Source organism: Malania oleifera, chromosome 13 (genome assembly GCF_029873635.1).
Source record: "Malania oleifera isolate guangnan ecotype guangnan chromosome 13, ASM2987363v1, whole genome shotgun sequence".
Classification (NCBI taxonomy): domain Eukaryota; kingdom Viridiplantae; phylum Streptophyta; class Magnoliopsida; order Santalales; family Ximeniaceae; genus Malania; species Malania oleifera.
This window is the reverse complement of record NC_080429.1, coordinates 65,602,853-65,624,831: the sequence shown is the minus strand read 5'-3', so window position 1 is coordinate 65,624,831 and position 21,979 is coordinate 65,602,853. Positions and strand designations below refer to the sequence as shown.

General features: G+C 38.1%; 1 protein-coding gene across 11 annotated transcripts in view; it reads left to right on the top strand.

Annotated features, from left to right (window-relative positions):
• The window catches only part of LOC131146446 (probable serine/threonine-protein kinase SIS8), a 79,749-nt gene extending 61,206 nt beyond the window's left edge, over positions 1–18,543 (top strand). For all 11 annotated transcript variants that reach the window (XM_058096069.1, XM_058096066.1, XM_058096060.1 and 8 more), the window contains one exon: positions 18,060–18,543. In XM_058096069.1, the coding sequence (XP_057952052.1) occupies positions 18,060–18,219 (160 nt within the window). In that variant the 3' untranslated portion in view covers positions 18,220–18,543. The remainder of the gene's footprint in view (positions 1–18,059) is intronic.
• Positions 18,544–21,979: the final 3,436 nt, after the last annotated feature.

Sequence of the window (21,979 nt, the reverse complement as noted above, 5' to 3'; positions counted from 1 at the left end):
TGTTGTTAAAGGCAGCAAGAGGGGGAGAAGTAGACCTAGAATAACTTGGATTGAGATATTGAGAAAAGATCTGACAGCACTCATGATTGGCACAATAAGACTCATGTAGCCAATGTCACCTATCGGCATTTAAGGCTTGATGGTGATGGTGGTCTTTGTTGCAGTAACTCCCCCTCCCCCCAAGAGGAAAAATTAAACTTCCAACAGATATTCCATAGATATTTTGGTAAAAACCAATAGAAAGAACCAAAGTTCCCTTGATATTGATTGCACTCAGCCCAAGGGAAAGTTCTGGAAGGATGGTCAATAAAACATATTTGGCTAGTTTTAGAACTTAACTACCATAATCTTTAAGATGTTAATATTAGGTTTCAGCATCATTTAAACTAAACATGGCAGTGTATCATTTAAACTACCATAATCTTTAATATGGCAAACCTTTTTAGCCATCAAGAATCTTCTTTGAAACTAAACATTGCAGTGTATGGAATATGCTTGGAAGCCAGATACCTGTTATGTCTTTTGTCTGCCTACACCGATTAATGGAAGAATTCTGGGTTTGATATGCGGGAAACTTCTGATCTTCCTCAACCAGACTTCCAACTTTTGATAACTGCTGATCAAGCGGAGAGGATCCTTTTGTAGTAGCATCATGTAAGTGCTCTCTTTCTGATCCATCACTCCCAGCCATCCCAGCCAAACATCCTTGGTCTTTAGAAACTCCATTGGAAGGAACCTCTTGGGTTCTAATTGAGAACCACATTGTTCCTTGAACAATTTTGCTAGCCTCTTTGGCCTGGTCCACATTATTCAGACAGTGGGCCTATTAAATGAATGGTCCATCTGAGAATGACCTAACTCAAAAGAAACCTCCTTTGTTTCCAAAGGATGGCCCAATTCGTTTTTATCTAGACTATGGGCCTATTCAATAAGTTGGCCCCACTTAGTTAAAAAAGAAACTACTCCTTTTCCAAAAACCTGGCCTAGGTCCAAGACCAAAACTAAACTTCTCGGCCCAATATTCTTTGTTTCGTCTTCGCTAGGTACAATGCTAGCCGACTCTACTAGCTTCCACGCTCCTTTCAAAACCCTAGATACCTAGACTATGTGGACATTCTTCTCCAATCGAACAACTGTCATTTTTAGCTGATTGACGGCAACTGCTGCTGACTCCAGAAGCTCAGCCTTATTCAACTTAACCGCACTGCCACACCTACAACACCTATCTTCCTTTTCGGCTGCCACAACTCAACCTCCAAAGAGGACTTGATGATTGCAACTGTCACCTCCATCTATGTTCCCTTCCAGCACGGCTTGCCTCCACGATCTGAACTGTGGTTGATCTTTCGCAACTATATCACCCAAATCTTTTCACATCTCCTTCGCTAGGTCCTAGAAAACACTCACGAAGCTTCACCATCCTTTACCTTTTGCACTGCCAAGAATGAACATAGAAAACCTCCTACAATTCTAGCCCAACCCTAACACCAGGAACTTTCCACCTTCATCTACGTAATCAATAGCCAATAGTGCATAATACCTTCGCAAAAAAACTCTGAAAACCCCTCTCCATCTGACCAAAAACTAACAACCCTTCAACGAACTACGAAACATCCTCTTCCAATAACCTCACCCATTTGTTACGAATAGCGTTATTGACCATGAGCAGAGATGAACTTCCCTTGCCTTTGTCCAAATGCAAATCAAAGAATTTTCCTTCAATCCGAATCACTTGTCTCGTCATAACCTAAACCAAACTTCATCAAAGCGAATGCACAAGAGGGGAAGAGGAATCGTCTCGCGAGGGGGAAAGAGAGGGAGAGAGAGAAACAAATAGAGCAATTGGTATATCTTGGAAGGATTTCTAGTTTTCAACCAAATTGTCATAGAGTGGCAAAAGGTATCGAGGTGCAAGCGGCCATCCCAAACAAACGTATCCTCGAGGTTACTTGTGTATTGTTGTATCAAATGAGTGTCTCCAAAGTATTTTGGAGTGATATATAGCTTACTGCTTACAAAATGACATTTTTTTTTTTGGTCACAAAATACTTAGTTGATATCTCTTCTCAAATGCTCCTTTGTTCTTAATACCTCATCGTATATCTAGGTGGGTCTTTTGTCCATCAGTTAATCTACGAGTGGATAAGTTGGATATTTGTTTTATGAAATAATTTTCTAGGCTAATCTTATGGTCAAAAGAATAGCACAGTTATAATCCTACTCTGCATAGTTTCTTTGTCTCTGCTCATGCTACCTTCTTCAAGTCTACACCATTCCAATTCCCTAAGTCATGGTAACATTAACGAGTCCTTTACGTAGTCTTTCGAATTCTAGTCTATTGTCTCATCAAATCCCCCTCTCCTATGCCATCATCTCAGTTTAATCCTTCAAGTTTCTTGGATCATCCTCATTGCAAGTATACACATGACAACAACTATAGGGAAGAGAACCCCCTTCAATTTCAAATACTATGCCTTTGGTGTCCTCATTATTTATCTAGCTTCCCATGACCTTCCTATTATTGTAAACAGCCCTATGTTTATTGCCATTCCCAAGTCTATCTCTAAAGCTCTACCCCTCTTTGGACGGAGGGCTGCGATGGTTGAAAAGAGGTGTGTCTCGCAGGAAAATGATACTTGAGAACAAGAGTTTTTTCCTGCTCATAAGTATGTTGTTTGATGCCAATGGGTGTAAACCACAAAGGTCACCACTCATGGTTGTATAGCTCATCTAATGGGTTGTCTTGTTGCCAAAGGATATAACTAGGTGTATGGGTTGGAATGGTTTAAGACATATTCCCTAATTGCCAAACTTACCTCATTCCTACTTTTTATCTCCTTAGCCACCATTGTCATTGGATTTTGCATTAGTTTGTAAAGGATGCATTCCCATGTCACAGTCTATAGGAAGAGGTCTAGATAGAGGCTTGGAGCGGGGAGTCAACATTGGTGAGTTGTCGTAAGAAATCCTTATAAAGCAATCTTCCAGAGCATGATATTATAGGTTCAATGGAGTCATACTCGAGCTTTAGCATTGTGCATTAGATCACTTTATATTCTATTGTCATATTGTCGCTGGTAGGATTTTTCTACATGATGTTGTCATTATTTATGATGATTAGGGTATCCAAAGCTTGAGGTTTTTTCTAAGGAATTTCAAACAAAAATTTTAGGGATATTGAAATACTTCATCAGTATAAAAGCATCCAGAGAAAGTACATTGTAGACCTTTTAGATGAGAATGATATGTTAAGATCCAAACTTGATGATACAACCATGTATCCTAATAGCAAATTACTACCATCCGTTGGACAACTTTGGACAATACCAAAGACATGTCGGAAAGCTAAATTATCTCACAATCATTTGACCAAATATATCCTTTGCCACAAGTTTAATGAGCTAGTTTATTCGTTCACCAAGAACAAGACTCTCGAATGTGGTCATTCGTATCATGAGGTACCTCAAAGTTGCACATAGGAGAGGTCTCTTGTATCAAGATTAGAGACACACTCATGTCAGGGGTGAACACATGCACATTGGGTTGGGTCATCCTCCACAAAAGATCCACAACCAAATATTGTGTGTTTGTTGGTGGTAACTTTGTACCCTTGAAGAGTGAGAAACAAAATATGGTGGTCCAATAAAGTGCTTAATCAGAATGTAGGTCCATGGCCTGCACTACATGGGATTTGGTTTGGCTAAAGAACATGTTAGAAGAACTTGGTTTTTAAGAATCTCAACTTGTGGAACTGATGTGTAATATTAAAGCTAGTATTTCACCTTGTCTCAAATATAAAATTCTACGAGAGAGTGAAAAATGATAAATGAGAACAAGGCAATCACTTGCAACGTGAAGGGATTTTAATGTTTAAAAGGAATCATTGAATCAGAGGGACTCCTATGTTATGGAATTTCATGTGCTTGTGTGTGCGCACCCATGTGTGCGTGTATGTGTGCATGTGTGCGTGTGAGAGAGAGAGAGAAAGAGAGAGTCAAGTTCCAAAAGGCCTTAATTGGACGATGGTTGGTGGTATTGATTATGGATAGGAAAAATTGTGTGAGAGTTTTCATCCTTAAATGATAGAATGCCCAATCAAGTCTCAACCAAGAAGAAATTGTTGGTCCAATAAGGTGGCAACGCATTATAGAGGTAACGATGAAAAATTGCACTTATTACAAATGTCACATGGTGGAAGCAACCTACGAAAAGGCTAATGGTGTCGAGACTCTCTTCATGAGCCCTCGTTCAAGCCTACCAAACCAAGACTCTTTGGAACATGCCACGACTAGGAATGGTAGAGCGACCCTACCATGTGTCTCCACGACAAATCCTGGACATGCACACTGCAAGTCTAACTTCCTTCAGAGGTGAATATATAAGATAGTTTGAAATTAGTTCATAATTGTGTAGATGCAAGTTCAATGCAAGACAAATTTGTATGGGCAAAACAATGAGTTTATGCATTTACTAAGTCCTTATCCTTGTGCTTTAGTTATAGATGAATTTTTATCATTTTTGTCTGCCTATAAATAGAGGTTTGGCTCTTATAATGGTCTATGATTAGCGAACTAATCTTGCTTGCTATATCTCTTAGTGTTGAAATACTTTTGATTGAACTAGAGATCTCATTGTTGACCCAGTAAGAGGTAGATTCATAAGCAAATTTTGACATTTTTTGCTCCAAAAAAATTCATCCCTCATGTCCCGAGTCTTCAGGTCCAATTGTTCAACAATGAGGTGGTGTCAATTATGTTCGAAGACAACAGATATATATAGCCATCCCCCCCCCCCCCCCAGATTGTCAATCTATTATCCCTCTCACACCTCAAAGTTTTTAGTCTGTTTCATTTGACAAGGGTGTTGATCTCAACCAAATGTGCAATGACTCTTTGCTGAATTTGATTGGATTCATCCAATGATGGTCTCCAATCCATCCAATATGTTTGGTTGGATTCATCCAATATGTTAGTGGATTTTATTTGATGGAGGACTCATTTTCAGCCTCGTGTGCAATGAATTTGTCAGAATTGGGGAGATCCTGAATGCGGAGGTGCTTAATGCAACAACTTGACTGAATGAGGATGCTTTGCAATGAGAATCATGCAGCCCTTTCTTGGGCCATAGCATCTCCAAGTTATTCTTTCTTGTGAATCAGGAAGCTTTCATGCAGTCCTTTATTGGACTTTTCCTCGGGCAATAACTTTGCCAAAAGGGGATCATCAGTGTTGTCAAGCAGCCAAAGATGGGGATGTGCTATGAGGGGCTTAAGTATATCACATGTTATTTGGTTTTTAAATTTTTGTGTTATTTGATCTTCAAATTTTCTTGTCTATTCTGTATTTTCTTCTGTTCCTAAACTATTTTATGTTCTCTAACCAAAAATAGCTCACAATGTGTGAAGGTTAAAATGATAAAAATATGCTTATTTTGGCATTTAAACAGACCTAGAAAATAACAAACAGCTAAAAGTAGAGTTCAAACTGGTTTTAAATTTTGTTTAATCATTCAGGACTTAAACCAATGTTTAGCAATTAATACTTAATAAATGGTCCCTCATTAAACAAATCTAAAATGAGGTTTCATGACATAGGTTGTCAGCAAAGGATATTGTCTTGATTGAAGAAACTAGAGATGGAATAGAGTCTAAGATGAAATTGTGAAGAGAAGCTTCAGAATAAAAGGCTGCAAGATAACTAGAATCAAAACAAAATACATGAAATACAATTATAATCATTCTAAGATAAATCATGGGTCATATAGCTAGTTTAGATGAAGGAAAGTCTTGTTTTAAACAATTATGGAGTTTTGGTCGATGATTGTGTTCTGGAGCAAGAGGAGGCTGCAGAAAAGGTTTACAATGGTGCTGGTGTTTTGGGTAGGATATCTGATGCCTTAGACCTTAAGGCAAAGGGATTTAAGGGTCCTAAGGTTTACACTCGTTGGATGATTGCAAATGGGTGTGGATATGAAAAAATTATTCGAAGAAAAAGGAGAGCACTCTGGTGAGGTAGTGCCAAATATTTTAAAGAGGAATCTAGAAGGAAAGTTAGTTATTGTGGAAGACATAAATGCAAACAAAAAGACGGGAATTTCTTATGATGGGGTTAGCAAATTAAAAGAAGCATTGAAATGGAGGGGATTTATCAGATAATGAAAGTGAGGGTCTAAGTGAGTTCTATTGTGATGGGGGTTTACTATTGGATGAAATTAAGGAACAATATTGATATGTTTCTGACTCCAGTGACGGTTTAGGGGGACTTATCATATGTACACCCATCCCCTTTGGAAGGATTGGAGGGAGGTCTCTTTATTTGAAAATGATGATGTGGTTAATGAGTAGCAGCACAAGGACGGTATTTTACCAACACCATTGGAGGAGATTTTAGGGAAGGATTTTGAAGTTAAAGATCTCATGGATAAATTGGATTTAAAGTTTTGTGATCTTGGGGGAAGTGAAGTGTGTCTTGATGGGTGTAAAAACAGAGCTAAAAAGGGTAAAAGGGGGTTAGCTAACTTGATGAGTTTGGTGAACTGTGCAGGAAATGGATGAAGAGACGGTTCCTTGTGTAGTTGTTGTTTTTCCTTTTTCTTTTTTTAATTTTTTAATTTTTAATTTTTGTTTTTTCTATTTTATTTTATTATTTTATTTTTTGGGATGGACTTCTCTTCCTATTTTGTTGTAATTTCTCTTTCTCTATCTAATATAAATGTTTGTTGGGTGTTGAAGTACTTCTTAGCATTATCATTTTGAAGTATTTAGACACATAAACCAAGTCTTTACTTTATAACAAAAGGGACAAAATATATGAAATAGCTTAGAACAATCCTTTGTTTAATAAATCCAAGTCATCCTTGAGTAGTCATCTACAAGAACAACAAAATATATGGAATTTAACTTTGACACAACATGACTATGACTCCAAACATGAGTATGACCTAACATGAAAGGGCTGATTGCCCATTTTTTGACTCGTGAAACCAATGGAACTTGATGGTGCTTTCTGAATTGATAATACTCACACTCAAGCTAGATATAGAGCTCGATGTAGGAACCACATGTTTTAATTTGTTTGACGAGGAATGACCAAGGCAACACTAGATTTAAAGTTCCATAGCAGCAGCAGTGGAAGGGAATGGTGACTCAGAGTAGTAGAGTCCACCAGCCTTATGCCCCTGCCAATCATCTTCCTCCTCTTCAAATCTTGAACAACAATGTAGTGAGGAAATAATGTTACAGAAAAATTCATAGATGTTGTATTTTACTAACTAGCACAAGACTATAGGGAAACTTAGGAATATACAAAGTGGAAGATAGATAGGTAGAGGGAGAAGGATTTGTTGTCCAAATTTCCTTTATTGTAGTAGGCCCATTATGATAACTTGAAGTAAGATTTCATAATTCTGGAAAGGGCAAAAAAAAGTTCTTTCATTTTTTTCTTATTTTGGCTTTTTGGTGTTTTTTCTTACATATAGTTTGGAGACAAGAATATATTTTATTGCTATGCATTTTTTTGTTCTTGTTTAGTATATGAACATTCTATATTTTATTCTTTGAAAGAAAAATAAAAGTTGTTTCATTAAATAGGAAAGAATGTACAAAGAGGAGAATAAGACATAAGAAAAAGAAAACCAAGAAAGACCATTCTATTTTTATGTTTCTTTATATTTAAGATTTCTTCGTTTAAAATTTTCACTATAATCAATAAAGTAGTAATGGGTGCCTTTCTTAGCCATGGAAACTAAAGCAACCATAACGATATCCAATACCTGTATTATGAGTTATATTTAAATTGATAAAATTTACTAAAAATCATTTAAAACATTAGAATGTCAATTATGAGACCGAAACATGTGAATCTACATGGTTTTTAACAAGTTTGCTAATGTAAAAATGAATTCATGGACATAGACCCTTTTTGTAACATCTACCCTTTTTATAACGTTTGTGATGGCCACAACCGTTACACCATGACCTCTACTTTTAAAAGGGCCACTACCTTCAAAACCATGCCTGGGAAACTAACTTGGGCCAATAAGTCTCTTGCCAAGGCTGCTGCTGCATTTGACACTTCAGGTGCACTTGGTCACTCCACTCAGGAGTTGAGTACATCATCTACCATGCCCTTAGAGTAGTATAACAATCCTGTCTTCTAGATTCAACAAATCTAAACTAAGTCTTCTACGTCTAGTGCTATTGTGGCCCATGGGTTATTGATTCTACTGCATCCGCCCATATTACTGGTAGTCTTAAGAACTTTTTGTTGCAGAAACCTTAAAAGGGCAACCCAGTGCACAAAGCTCCTGCGTATGCGGGTCTGGGAAGGGGCGGACCACAATAGGTCTGTAGTATGCAGCCTTACCTTGCTTTTTTGCAAGAGGCTGTTTCCATGCCTCAAACCCGTGACCTCCAGGTCACATGGTAGAAACCATAGCACATTAAAATTCCCACAGGCACCCAACAACTTGACCATTGATCTAATCTCACATTTCAAGCCTGATCATCCTACGGCCCATAAACTATTGAAATCATCCACTTCAAGTTATCATCGCTACTTGTGAAAATAACTGACAAAGAAAATCGCCCAATAAAATCTTCTACCTTTTGGAATTAGTGATTTTTCCACAGAATAAAAATACTCCCTAATGTGCCTGTGGCATCCAAAGAGGACCAACCAATACACCCTTCTCTCAATAAAGAGTGGACCAAAGAACTGTTCTTATTAGAGAAATTTGTTGCTTGTAGAAAATAAAAAATTGCATTCCATTTGTGTAAAAATGCTTTTAGCAAGACTTCTATGTGCCCCTTTATCCCCCACATTAAATGAAATAATTTTAGGCTTCATCTACAACTGAGCACAAACCCCTTTCTAAGGTTAAGCCCCCACACATTAAATTCGTCCTGTGAGGATGAATTTCCACAATTATTAGTTGTGGTAGAAGCTAGCCTTTTGAGCTCCCTTTTTGTTCTTTGTTTATCCTTAAATTTGTCAAAAAATGGAACAGGTTTCCCTTCAATCTTCAATACTCTTGAATAACAAGTGCACTTCCATTTCATGCCCTGTGCAATCGAACCCAAATCTAGAAACTAAGTGCATCCACCCTAGAGAAAACCTATTTTGACGGATGAATGTGATCTTCCTCCTAATCTTCTATAATCAAATGAGGGCCCTCCATATTGCTATTGAGCACACTAGATAACCACCAAGTTAGAGGGATTTTCATTCCAGGGATCTGGTGAAGAACTAGAACTATGGTGGAAGGAGCTTCCAAAAGATGACTGACGAGAGGCAGCCAAAACTGTTGAGATCCTGATGCAGGAGGAAGAACAGATTTCTATTGAAGCGCTAAGTCCATGCATAACGAGACCATCCATGCATTGATCCTTCAAATCATATTGTGTAGAAATCCAAGATTTGCAACAAAGAGTGCGCCTGACCCAAGAAGTTCCTCTATAAGAAAAAGAGATGCCGGTAGAAAAAGCTGGCCCATGAACATACTGAAGTGTTTGGTTGGCCAACCAAGGTTGCAATCCCAGCTCCATGACCTTGCAGCTACCTACAACTCTAGTTCCTGAGATTCTAGGACCAAAACCGATTTTGAAGGTTGGTACGAGGTTTTGGGGATCCATTTTTGTTTCCTTTTGTGAAGATTGAGGTTACCTCCTTTTTTTTTTTGGTAAAAGAGGGCGGCACCTCCTAACTTTATTAGAAAACCCCTCACTTATGGCGGAGGAATACCGTGGTTCCAAGTTTGAGACTTTGGGACAACAAAAGCAAACTCCAAGACCCTAAAACTAACTTAACCAACATAAACCAAACCAAACCAAAGACCAGCAACCAAACAAAAAAACTAAGAACTAAACCACTAAAAGTGAAAAACAAACAAAACTCCAGAAGATAACACAAAACATCATGAGCGCAAAGAAGGAGAACCCAACAAATCCCATCAAATCATTCCCCTGATTTTCTAAGGAAGATCATCCTGGCAACTATATGATCGAGAAATACCAGATTCACCCTGTTTGGTAAAGAAATTTGCACTTTTATTCGCCTCCCTGTAAACATGTTCCACTTTGAACTATATGTCTCTCAATGCTAGCATAAGCTCTTCCCACAACTCCCATAAGTTTCAAACCGAGCACTTCCGAGAATTTATCCACTGAACCAACAAAGCAGAGTCACAAGCAATCTCCACTTGATCAAATCTGAGATCTTTGCACAGATTAATCCCTAAAATAATCGCCTGCAATTCAGCCATGTTATTTATTCCATAACCCAATAATGAGGAAAAAATTGCTTTAAATAAACTTTTTTCATCTCTTATCACACCTCCACCACCACAATTACCTGGGTTACCTCTACAGCTCCCATCCACATTCAACTTAACCCAACCTATCCCAGGTTTACACCATCTGACTACATGAGGAAGACGAACCCTCACATTTTTTACTTGAATATCCAAAGCACGAAAGACTGCAATATCCGTGCGAGAAGCAGGTGCACATTTATTTAACTTGTCTGAAATGGATCTCAGCCAATATTTAATATCAAGCCACATAGTTCTCACCGAATCATGGATTGATTCCATCCTAGCTCTACATCGATGAGTCCAGAGTCTCCAAATGATGAGACTAGGTATAAGACCTACCAAAATGCCTAACTGTGAGGCCCGTCTTGCACAACTAAACCAAATATTAACTCTGCCTTTCCAAGTACTAGTTGCCATACAACTAACACTCTACGCCATTGCTGCTTTTTTCCATACCTCCTGAGCAAAAGATCCAATGCAAAACACATGGTCTAGAGATTCAATCTTGGCATTTGAACAACAATCACATCGAGAGGCCATCTGAACACCTACTTCTTTAATACGAGTATCAACCGGAAGACAAGCGAACCAAGACTTCCACATACAAATTGACACCATTTTTGGCAACATAGGATGCTAGATCCATTTTGCAACTGAGAATTCCTCTTTATGCACCCTTATAATTTCCCAAGCACTTGCCATGGTGAATTTCCCATCTGTTGAAGGTTCCCAAATTACTGTATCTGGACCCCCCTTGCAAGAAATAGCAGAGTTCATTACTTCCTCAGCCTAATCTTCACCCAACAGATCCACTAATAAATCAACATTCCACCCATCTCTATCCCAACAATCTCGAGTTCGTAGCTTATGGTTACTGATTTCCTGAACCTTAGCACAAAGGGGACCGGAGGCTAACCAACGATCAAACCAGAAAGAAGCCGACCCTTTAATTCGAACACGAACATGCTCTAAAACTTCAGGAATCACACAAACAATCGATCTCCAAAATCTGGTTCCTTTATCTAGTTTCATTTCTCTCAAGTGGTGTTTCTTATACAAATACTTGGCCTTAAAGAATTGAGTCCACAGATTATCCATAGTTAACAATCTCCACACAAACTTCATATGCAATGATTTTTTTAGCTCCTCCAAATCCCTAACACCCAAACCACCCTCACAAACAAGCTTACATATATTAGACCAGGAACACCAATTCCTTTTCCTTTTGTCATTTACTCCACTCCAAAAAAAATTCGATAACATAGAATTTATCTTTTTGAAGACAGTATTGGGAATGTCCAATACCGCCAATTGATGAACCGCCATTGATGATAATACATGCGTAATTAAAATTAGGTGGCCCCCTTGAGATAAAAGCTTAAATTTCCAACCCGCTATCTTTTTCCTCAATTTATCAACTACGGGTTCTAAAATACGGGCCATAAGACATCCCGATACCAAAGGAACACCCAAGTATATAGCAGGGAAACCTCCTTCCGCAAAACCAGTCGTCCTTAATAGAGATCTCTTCCGAGCAAAAGCAATTCTCTTTGACAAAAAAATACTTGACTTTTCTTTATTTAACAATTGACCAGACCAATCCTCATACTTCTTCAGAGTCTTAATAAGCATTCGAATGGAACTTCTCTTGCCATTGGCAAAAATAAGAATGTCATCCGCATAGAGAAGGTGAGATACCAAAGGCGCCTCACGAGGATGATAGTAAGCCCCTATCTTATTCTCCATAAAATTTTTCTTCAGAAGCGAGAGAGAACTTCCTGTAAAATAATAAATAGATAAGGAGATAAAGGATCTCCTTGGCGAAGCCCTCGAGAAGGTTTAAAGAAACCTTTATAAGTGCCATTCATCATAATGGAGAATCAAGGAGAGGAAACACATTCCGTCATTAAACCACAGAATCTTTGTGAGAAACCAAAGTTTTCCAGAACCAAGTTTAAAAAATCTCAATCGACCCTATTATATGCCTTAGTCATGTCCACTTTGATCATTACATTTCCACCATTAGACTTCTTATGCAGAGAATGAACCATTTCTTTTGCCAAAGAAATATTTTCAAATATACTTCTACCAGGAATGAAAGCTCCCTGTTTCGGAGAAATCAATGCAAACAATAATCCTGTCAATCCTTGCAACAATAATTTTTGAAAAAATTTTGTAGATAACACTACAAAGACTAATAGGCCTAAACTTGTCAAAACTCTGAGGATTCTGAACTTTTTGGGATTAGAACAATGTAAGATGCAGAATAAAATCTAAGAAGAGGAGACCTAGTAAAAAAATCTCTAGCTGCATCGATCACGTCTTCTTTTACAATATCCCAGCAATCCTGGAAAAAAACCGAACCAAAACCATCCGGACCTGGGCTACTATTTCTCGGGATAGAAAGAATAGCATCCCTTACCTCCACCTCAAACAGTTCACGACAAAGATCAATATTCTCCTCTTCAGAAATTATAGGAGATATTATATCAACAAGGTTAGCTGTTCGATTGGGTCCTACATCTGTTAAGAAAGTTCAAAAATACCTTACTGCATCCTCATGATCAGCCTCCATAGAATCCAACACTTCTCCATTTGGAAGTTTCAATGAATGAATCATAGTCTTCTTCCTCCTTTGGTTCACAAATGCATGAAAGAACTTTGTATTGTTATCCTCCGCCTCCAATCATTTCTTTTTGGCTAGTTGAGAAATACGAATCTCCTCCCTCTTTTCCCACGCTTCCAACTCGAGTTTAGTAAGGAAAAAATCTACCTCCATTTCTGGCGAATACCCTTCCTGAAGCTGAGCCTCTAGAGCCTCCATACTTTCCTCCAATTTTTTAATGTTCTGCTGTACATGTCCAAAAACCTGTTTGTTCTAGTTTCGAATTGCAACTTTCGTATGTTTCAATTTACCAGCAAGTCTAACTAAACCCGAACCATGAGACTCCTCCCTCCAGGCTTCCTCCATGCAAGACTTAAAAGACTGGTGCGTACTCCACATATTCTAATTCCTGAAGGGAGAAGGACCATACCGATGCAGATTTCTATGAAATCAAATAATCAATGGGTTATGATCTGAAGTCCTCCTCTTTCCATACTCAAAATAAATATTTGGCAAAACTTGGAGAAGATTCGAATTATAGAGCACCCTATCCAGTTTTGCCCAACTCTGAGAATTACCACTGTGACCATTACACCAAGACATGTTGTTGCCAGTACCAACCAAATCCATAAGACCACAGTTGTCCAAGCAATTGTTAAATTCCTCCATAGCCAATAACGGCCTCATATGACCACCAATATGTTCCGAATCTAAACAGATGATATTAAGATCTCCCGCCACTAACCAAGGGAAATCATCCCTCTTTACAAACTCCAAATCATTCCAAAGTTCCTGGCGATCTGTTTGACAACATTTAGCATAAACAAAAGAAGCCAAGAAAATCTGGTCCACAGAACTAAAAATACCCGAAATAACTTGATCAGACATATGTTGTAACTCAAAGTGCACTTCCTCTTCCCAAAATATCCAAATTTTACCCCCCACTGAAGCATTCGCACAAAAAATCGGAAAATTTAGAAAGTTAGCCCATTGCAACATTAAACTTTCATCAGAAAATGGCTCTGAAAGAACCAAAATAGAAGGTGAAAAATTCCTCATTAACTTATGTAAACGATTTTTCAACGTGCCTAAACCCCGCACATTCCACACTAGAATTGTATTAATCATAAATCAAGTTTCTTTGGACGGGTAATAACCCGTTGAGACTTCTTCTCACCTTGCCCATTAATATTCTTCAACTTAACAATCGGAACATGTAAATCATCATCCAAACAAAAGCCTTTTTCCAATGGAAGTTTCTTTAAAGTATTTGTCTCCACCTCCCTATCTGATTCACAATTATGTGGGACACACCTGGCCATGAAGGTACACTCTTGTTCCAAAATTTCTATAACCATATTACTAGGCGTCATCAACTGATCACGCACTACTATGCCATCTTCCACTATCAAAATATCAGCGTCAGGAGCACCCAAGACTGGCTCAACACTCTCCTCCCTCTGCACAATCTCATATTGATTTGTATTTCGTTGCAAAGTCTCCACTTCAGGCCTCGGATCTTCAGGAACAAACTCCCCCTCTTCCATCTCACGTTGTGGAACTATCTCAACCACTGGCAAAATTTGTGATGTCGTTGCACCCTCTTGAGCCCTGAGCCCCCTCTACAGGTTCTTCAACAATGCATGGATCTATCAGTTCTCTCTAAACTTCCTTCCCTTTATCCAATTTCTTCACACGCCAAATTTCTTATCGATTTTCTTGTCTACCATTTTTCGTATCCTTACTTCTATCCCCAATTTTCTGTTTCCTTTCACCCCCTCGGCATACCACCTTTGAATGCCCCTGTCTATAACATTTCTCACAATAAAATCCTTATTTTTCGTACCTCATTTCCTGCCAATTTTTCTGATTTGCAGAAGCAACAATCGGGAAAGCATCCACCTGATCTTCCAATAAATCCACCTCCACGCACATTCTAGCATCCGTAGCCCTAGTTCGATTAAGGGTAGCATTGTCAGTTCCCAGGTATCGACCAAACCTCGTGGCTAGAATTTGTAAGCAATCAGGCCTCTACATGTGCAATGGAAGATCAGGGAGAAATAACCATTGAGGGGCCAAGGATGGTTCCTGCTTCAGGTTGAAATCCTTTGTCCATTGAAAAAGAAGAAACAAAAATCCAGCCAAAATTCTTCCTTCACAAGACCATCCATGAAGAAAATCTTGTTCATTCTTCCTTTGAATCAGTACGTGAAAATCATCCATGAAACTAATAGAAGGGATCTCCGAAAGGCCCCACGACTTTATGATATTCAAACGGATAACGTCAATGGGTGGTCTAGATCGCAAAAATTTCAAAACCAATGCAAATTGAAAATCTTCCGCCACTTTGTTCATCTCAGCCTCCGAGAATATAAAACCAATATCTCCATCAACATCAACTGGATATCTCATGGCTAGTTTGAAAGAGGAAGACGACGGGTTAACAACATTAGCATTAGAACGTGATACTACATGGGCATTCAACAAAGGTCCTGAACCACCTTTCGAAAGAGGTCCCACTAGTGGAGGATCCCCCAGAGGGCACCGTCTGACTCTCTTCTACGAAACCCCGAACAGCACCTAGTCGCCGTCGTCGCAAGGGCTGAGGGTCCCGTCGTCGTCGTCACGAGATTTCCCGAACTCGCCGTCATCCCACCATTGTCGTCGCAAACCTCCTCTGCAAATCCCAATGGCACAGGTGAGGGCAACGGCGCAGCTTGTGTGGCGAGTAGCAGCAATGTGGCCAATGGTGGTCGTGCGCTTGGCGTCTCGTGCAGGAGTGCAGTGGGGCGGTGAACACGAATACGTGTGAGAGAGGAAGCGTGAGGTTGGTGGTGGTGCAGCGCTACAGAGTTGGTCATGAATCGTGAGGAGGGAGGGCCGGGGGGGGAGGCGCTAGACGCTGTGCGCGCGACGGCGCGAGGGTCGTCGTCGCCGTTGCAGATCTGAATCACTAGAGCTAGGGATTTTTCTTATTTCCAGAGGTCGTATTAGGCAGTTGGGTTTCTAATAGATGCTCAAACCTCACTTCTATTGTTGGCATGTCAATTCCAAATCACCCACAAACCGGATTTGAAAAGAACTACTGGCGGGTCAGAACCAACTTGGACCGAGCACACCAGCAGGTCAGCATATTCATATACTGTTGCTAGAGAACTTGAACCCAGGAGTCCAGGATCTCTAGTATCATTAGAATTTGAAAACAGATTGAGGTTACTTGTTTTCAAGTTTTATTGAAAATCTTTACTAGGAAATAAATATTGACATATACTCTCCCACGGTTCCAGCAGGATGTGCATGGAGAATGCAAGTTGATTTCTGCTAACATGCCTGCTCTGCATGTGCTTAAAACTCCATTGTCCTCCAGATCCCTATGAATGAACCTAGAACCTCCATGCCATGTCCTGTGAAGAACGAAGCCGGAACACCCATTATTATTAGCTAAGAATCTCATATTATTATCTACAGTAATAGCATCCTCATGAAAGGTGGGTGAGCTAGAACTTAAGCATGTGAGGCAGAGAGATTAACTTCTGTTGGGTTACCAAACATTTTTTAAATAGGGAGGAATACACCTGGATGTTCTTCTTGAAGGCTTGAAACCCATCAAGTGCATTAGTGGCACTAGTCAGATGGTACCATCCACCGACCAGTTCATAGAGGGGTCCAGGCAAACCATCCCCTACAACAATGAGTAATCACCTTGTAGGTTGATTTACTATACAGATAATGAGGAATACCATAAGGGTCTGTTTGCTATCGTTGTTGTTTCGTATTTTCTGTTTCTGTTGATCGTTTTCAACTGTTTGCCTAAAAATTGAAAACCAGATTTTATAGTTTTCAGTTGTTTTAGCAACCTGTTGCCAAAAATTTTAATATCCAGAAATCATTTTTTTGAATTATATTATTCATTTTATACACTTTTAAATTAAAATCAAAATTAAATGATCATATAAATTTAAATATAATTAAAAGAAATATATATATATATATAAATCTTTAAAAATAATAATAAAGCCAATTGCAAAATGATTTTACTATTTTTCAATTGTCATGTCTAATAAAAGTTTTATTTTAAAGTAAATTTTGAAAGTAGAACAATTAAGTAAAATAATTATAATAAATTTTATTTTTACTATAGTAGTTTTTTTAATGTGTATTATTTTAATTATATTTTTATAATATTTTTATTTAAAGATGAAAATGAGAATTTTTTTAATTAAATTTTTAATTTGTATTAGTTTTATAAATGTTAATCAAACAGGTTGCTGGTTTCTAGTTTTTAGCTTCTGTTTTTGGTTTTTGATTTTCATTTCTAGTTTTCGTTTCCCTAATATTTGACAGTGATACTAAACAACCCCTTTGCTAAATCAACTGAGTCTTGAACTGCACTTGGGGACCAATTTTCAAAAGAAGTTCCGTGGCTTTTAAAAAATAAGTTGCCCTTGAGAAAACTAAGCTTGAAGAACCATGGTCCAAACAGGTGTCTTGCTGCTACAAAGACTTCAATCCTCTGTTTCGGTTGTGTTCTGCCAGTGTCTATCCAGATAAATCTTGTAAGCAGGCCCCAACCAACATGCTTACAAGAAAACCTGCCTTCTCCCTGTAATATCCGCATCAGGCTAAATGAACACCTGGATTTGTTAATACGGACACTGCATCTTGTGACCATGGAGTTCATGCTCCCACCCCGTGAGAGAGTTTTGCATCAGATTTGATTAGAATAGATAATAGATTCAAGAGAAGGCAAAACTAACTAGTGAAATTTGAAGGGTCTATGAATTACTTCTGCAGTCAGGTGATAGTTTAATGGACCTAACTCCATTTTTAAATCATTGGAAAAATCCCATCTCTGAATGTGGAATTAGTGGAAACAATAATGCAGATAGATGAAATTAAGATGTGCATGGACCATGGTTATAGATGTAGAGTACATGCCGATTAATATTCCCAAAACCCTTCGATCACGTTCCTGTCCTCTTCAGCTCTGCAGAATGGGATTTTGGGATGGGACTGCAGAGAACTACTTTTTTTTTTTTTTTTGTGGTTCTCTCTCTGAAAATAAAATTGTCAGTGACTGTCGTGTGTGTAATTAAGGAGTGATCAGATGCATTTCTAACATTTTGCTATTTTGACATTGCAGTGATCCAAAAATGAGGCCTTCATTTTCTGAGATCATGGCTGCTTTGAAGCCATTACAAAAACCTATATCCAGTTCACAAGTGCCAAGACCGACTCAATCCTTAAGCAGTAATGTACAGAAGGGCCAGGCATCACGAGACACAGAAGAGCCAGCAAACTAAAAGAACCTTTGGGATGCACAATAATGTATGACTCGGTGGAATACCAAAAAAACGAACGGATGCAAGTCCAGGATTATTTGGGACGAATGTAAGAAAGAGATTTGCTTAAAGTTTCTGACTGATACTTCCAACTTGAGGTGATTGTGATTCTTTTTTCTTTTTTTTTTTCTTTTTTTTTAACCTCGTCTCTTCCTTGTTTCCATTCTTGGCCCTGCCGCGCTGCCATTCATAATGATGTGTATTTGTTTATAAAATTTCATTTGAATTTGTTGTAATCAAGGTTTGAGGTTTTTTGAGTGTTATTGAAAAGTTTACGTTGTGTGATGAGAGTCGAGTTGACAATTTTTTATTTTTGTTTTTGTTTTTGGCTACCTTGAAATTAAGAATGGCATTGATGATGGTATGACTAGTGCTTCTGGAGGACCTTGGGGCAGCCTGAACACGAGGTGGAGTGGGCAATGCTAATGCCCCATTATTCTTTTAACCAATTCTTTAAGAGTTTCCACTCTAAACTTTCTCTTGATGCTGCCAATTGTCCTGTTATGCCCAGGAGTCTGGACCCTTTTGGGCCAACGACCGACAAAAGCTCACCTTGGTATGCTCTGGAATGAGTAAAACGAAATGAGAAATTATTTAGTAAATATGTAGAATTATAAAGTTTCATTTCATTTCATTCTTGTCTACTTAAACAGTTGCGATTCTTCTTCTTTGTTTTTTTATTCTTTTTGAGTGTGAATAGAATAATTCTTAACCCAGAATGTGAATATTATTGTCATGTCATAATTCTATACTCAAATAATGTGAGAATGAGATCTTATTTCTAAAAATTTTAAAAGATGGGATGAATTAAATATCTCCTTAAATTACAAAGGACCTGTACCAAATTTGATATTTTGTAAAATGGAAGATTCGTATGCTTATTATTGTTGCATTAGAAGGAAGGAGAAAATGTTCATTTAACACTTTTCAAGCATGCAGGCACAGTGGCCCCTATATTATAGATTCTAGAAGTATGAGATTAGGATTTTGTGGCATTACAAACAGCAGTTGGGGTATTTTCATAGACTTGACCAACCCAATTAAATCAATCCGATTCAAATTGGCTACAAAGTATTTTAATTTCATTCAAACTATACAAATGGATTGGATAGCGAATAAGGGTGCGAACCATTTGATTCGAACACAATTGCAAAAAAGTAAAAGCAAAAAAGTAAAAGAAAAAATAAAAATGATAGGAGAGAAGGCCAAACATTGCATATTGTGGGTGTTTTCTTTTAATGTCAAGATATTTTAGAGAAACTTTCTTTTCCAATTCAATCTCAAAGTTTTGAGCCAATGGACACTAAGTCACTTGCATATGCTTTTGTTAAATTTTATTTTCACTAAGTCAATAACTTCCTCAACAAAACTTCAATTGAAACCAAAACACCACCTTTAAAAACTACACTCACGGGGCTTCAAAATGATAGGTGGTACTCACTTGGACCAACTAGAAGAGTTCAAAATATGACTCTACTCCATAAGGAGTGAAGGTTTGGATAAGAAATTGGCCACAGATTAAATTTACTTCGGAAGGTCAAAATAGTGCATGTCCAAAACCATCAAAAAAGCAAACTTTTATAACTTTGAAATGATATTGATGTTGCCAAAAATTGAACGGCTTTCGCAAATCGTCCTTCGACTACTACCACCTTAAAAAAACCAAACGTAGATGGCTTAGAGGACCTAAAGTGTACTCCAGGAGATCACTATAATGCATAAGTTAGGATCTGTAGGGGCTTTATGTTGCAACATTAAGAGAAAAGTGAGTGAGAATGAGATATCTAACTTCTCTCAAAGTACCCTTTCATAGTGGTGGAAGTTAACCTTCTTTCAATTTACCATTTATGGGCGCATTATTGTGTTTATAAGGGTTATGGATAATTTAAGGACATTTATGTAGGGGGTTTTAATTGCGATTTTATAACTGTTTCTCCTCATGAATACACCTATTGACTTAACATGTCGATTATGTAAGGGTGTTAATGGTGATTTTGTAACTACATACCCTCAAGTTTGAGCCTATTAATTTTGGTTATATTAGTTGCCCCCCTTCACTCTTGAATTTTTGAAACATGTTTCTTTTATTTGAATGTTTCACGGTCCGCTAAACAAGCTTCCATCGTAATTCGAGCTAGTTGCTAAGTGACTAGCTTAATTTGAGTGTTCTTTGTGCGGTTACCTATGAGTTGGCTCCATCCGAGTTGGTTGCTTCCTTGTTCAGCCCAATTTGGGCCGACCACTTTAGTGTTCAACTCAATCTAAGCTGAGTTTTTCAGTGTTCGACTCAGTCCAATTCGGATGCTTTAATGTTTGGCTCAGATGGTTGCTTCAACATATGACTCAATCTGAGCTGATTATTTCAGTGTTCAGCTCAATCCAGACCAACACCTACATTGTTTGACTGAACTCCAAGTTGATTTGTTCATTGTTCAACTCAATCTGAACTTCACGGTTCGCTTGAATCCAAGTTGAACTCCTAATTGATTTGTTCACTGTTCAACTCAATCCGAGCCGATTACTTAATATTTTCGCTCAATATGAGTCGATTGCTTTACTTTTTTTGGCCTAAAATTTTGAAGGATAAATCCAAAAGCCAACTCAACACAAAAGCATTATAGAGGAGTCCAAGCCAATTGAGGATAATGACAGCTTGAAATTCACTCAACATAATAAAGGGTAACAAGGTGCTGAAGAAGTTGGATTTTTTGGGAGCTAACTGCAGCTCTAATGAACCAATTATTTTAGTGGCACAAACAAAATCATCATTTGTTCAAACTTTTAGTGATTTGACTTCATCATCTCCAAAGTCTCAAAAGGCATAGCATTTAGTAGAGACTCCTACAGCTCAAGCAATTAATGTCAGTGATTCTAAAGAATCACAGGATGTGGCATTCTGGATAATAAGATACTACAAAATCAATAAATTTGACTTACAAGATGTACCTGACATTGAGCAAGTATCATCAAATCTTCTGGAGAGACTCCGCAGTTGAAAACCATACTATTTATGATGTAATTGATTGATTGGTGGTCCATGAGGAAGAAGAAAAGTAGTACTAATTAGGATCTTTCAAGACATAGGATAGCCCCAAAAACTAATTGGTTAAGACACTTTTGTAGTGCTTTTAAAACCATATGAAAAGAAAATTTTCAGATCCATTGAAGATAACAAAGGCACACTTGGAAATTTTTACTGACAATGGAATAACTGCTACCCCAAAAGAAAGCAATAGCTCCAACATTTTTGTTACTATGGAACCATTAAATCTTGTAGAAAACTCTGCTAAAGGAGAACCAACACCTTTTATCATGTGAGTGAATCATCAGTCAGTGACAAGGAAGACAAGGTGGACTTAGAATTACTTGAAAGTTGCAAAGGTAGATCCATCATAAGATGCTTTCCTTCCCTCATGGCTTCCAAGTTGTAAATGTAGTGGTCACAATCAATATTAATAATGAAGGGGCCATTGGAAATATGGCACAGGCTCAACCCAGGGCATTCATGGCCCCTGCCTTCTTGTTGTGATCATAGCCTAGATATTTCATTATTGCATCATGATCACCCCTCGAGTGCTCAAAAGCTAGATTTAACCAAGTTCCAAGTCAGTGAATTTCGTCAGCCATCCACGTAGCTTTTGATGCAATTAAAAGAAACGTGTTGCCATTCCTAGATGTTGAGTACTTGAATAATAACTCTACTTCAACAGGGACAACTATT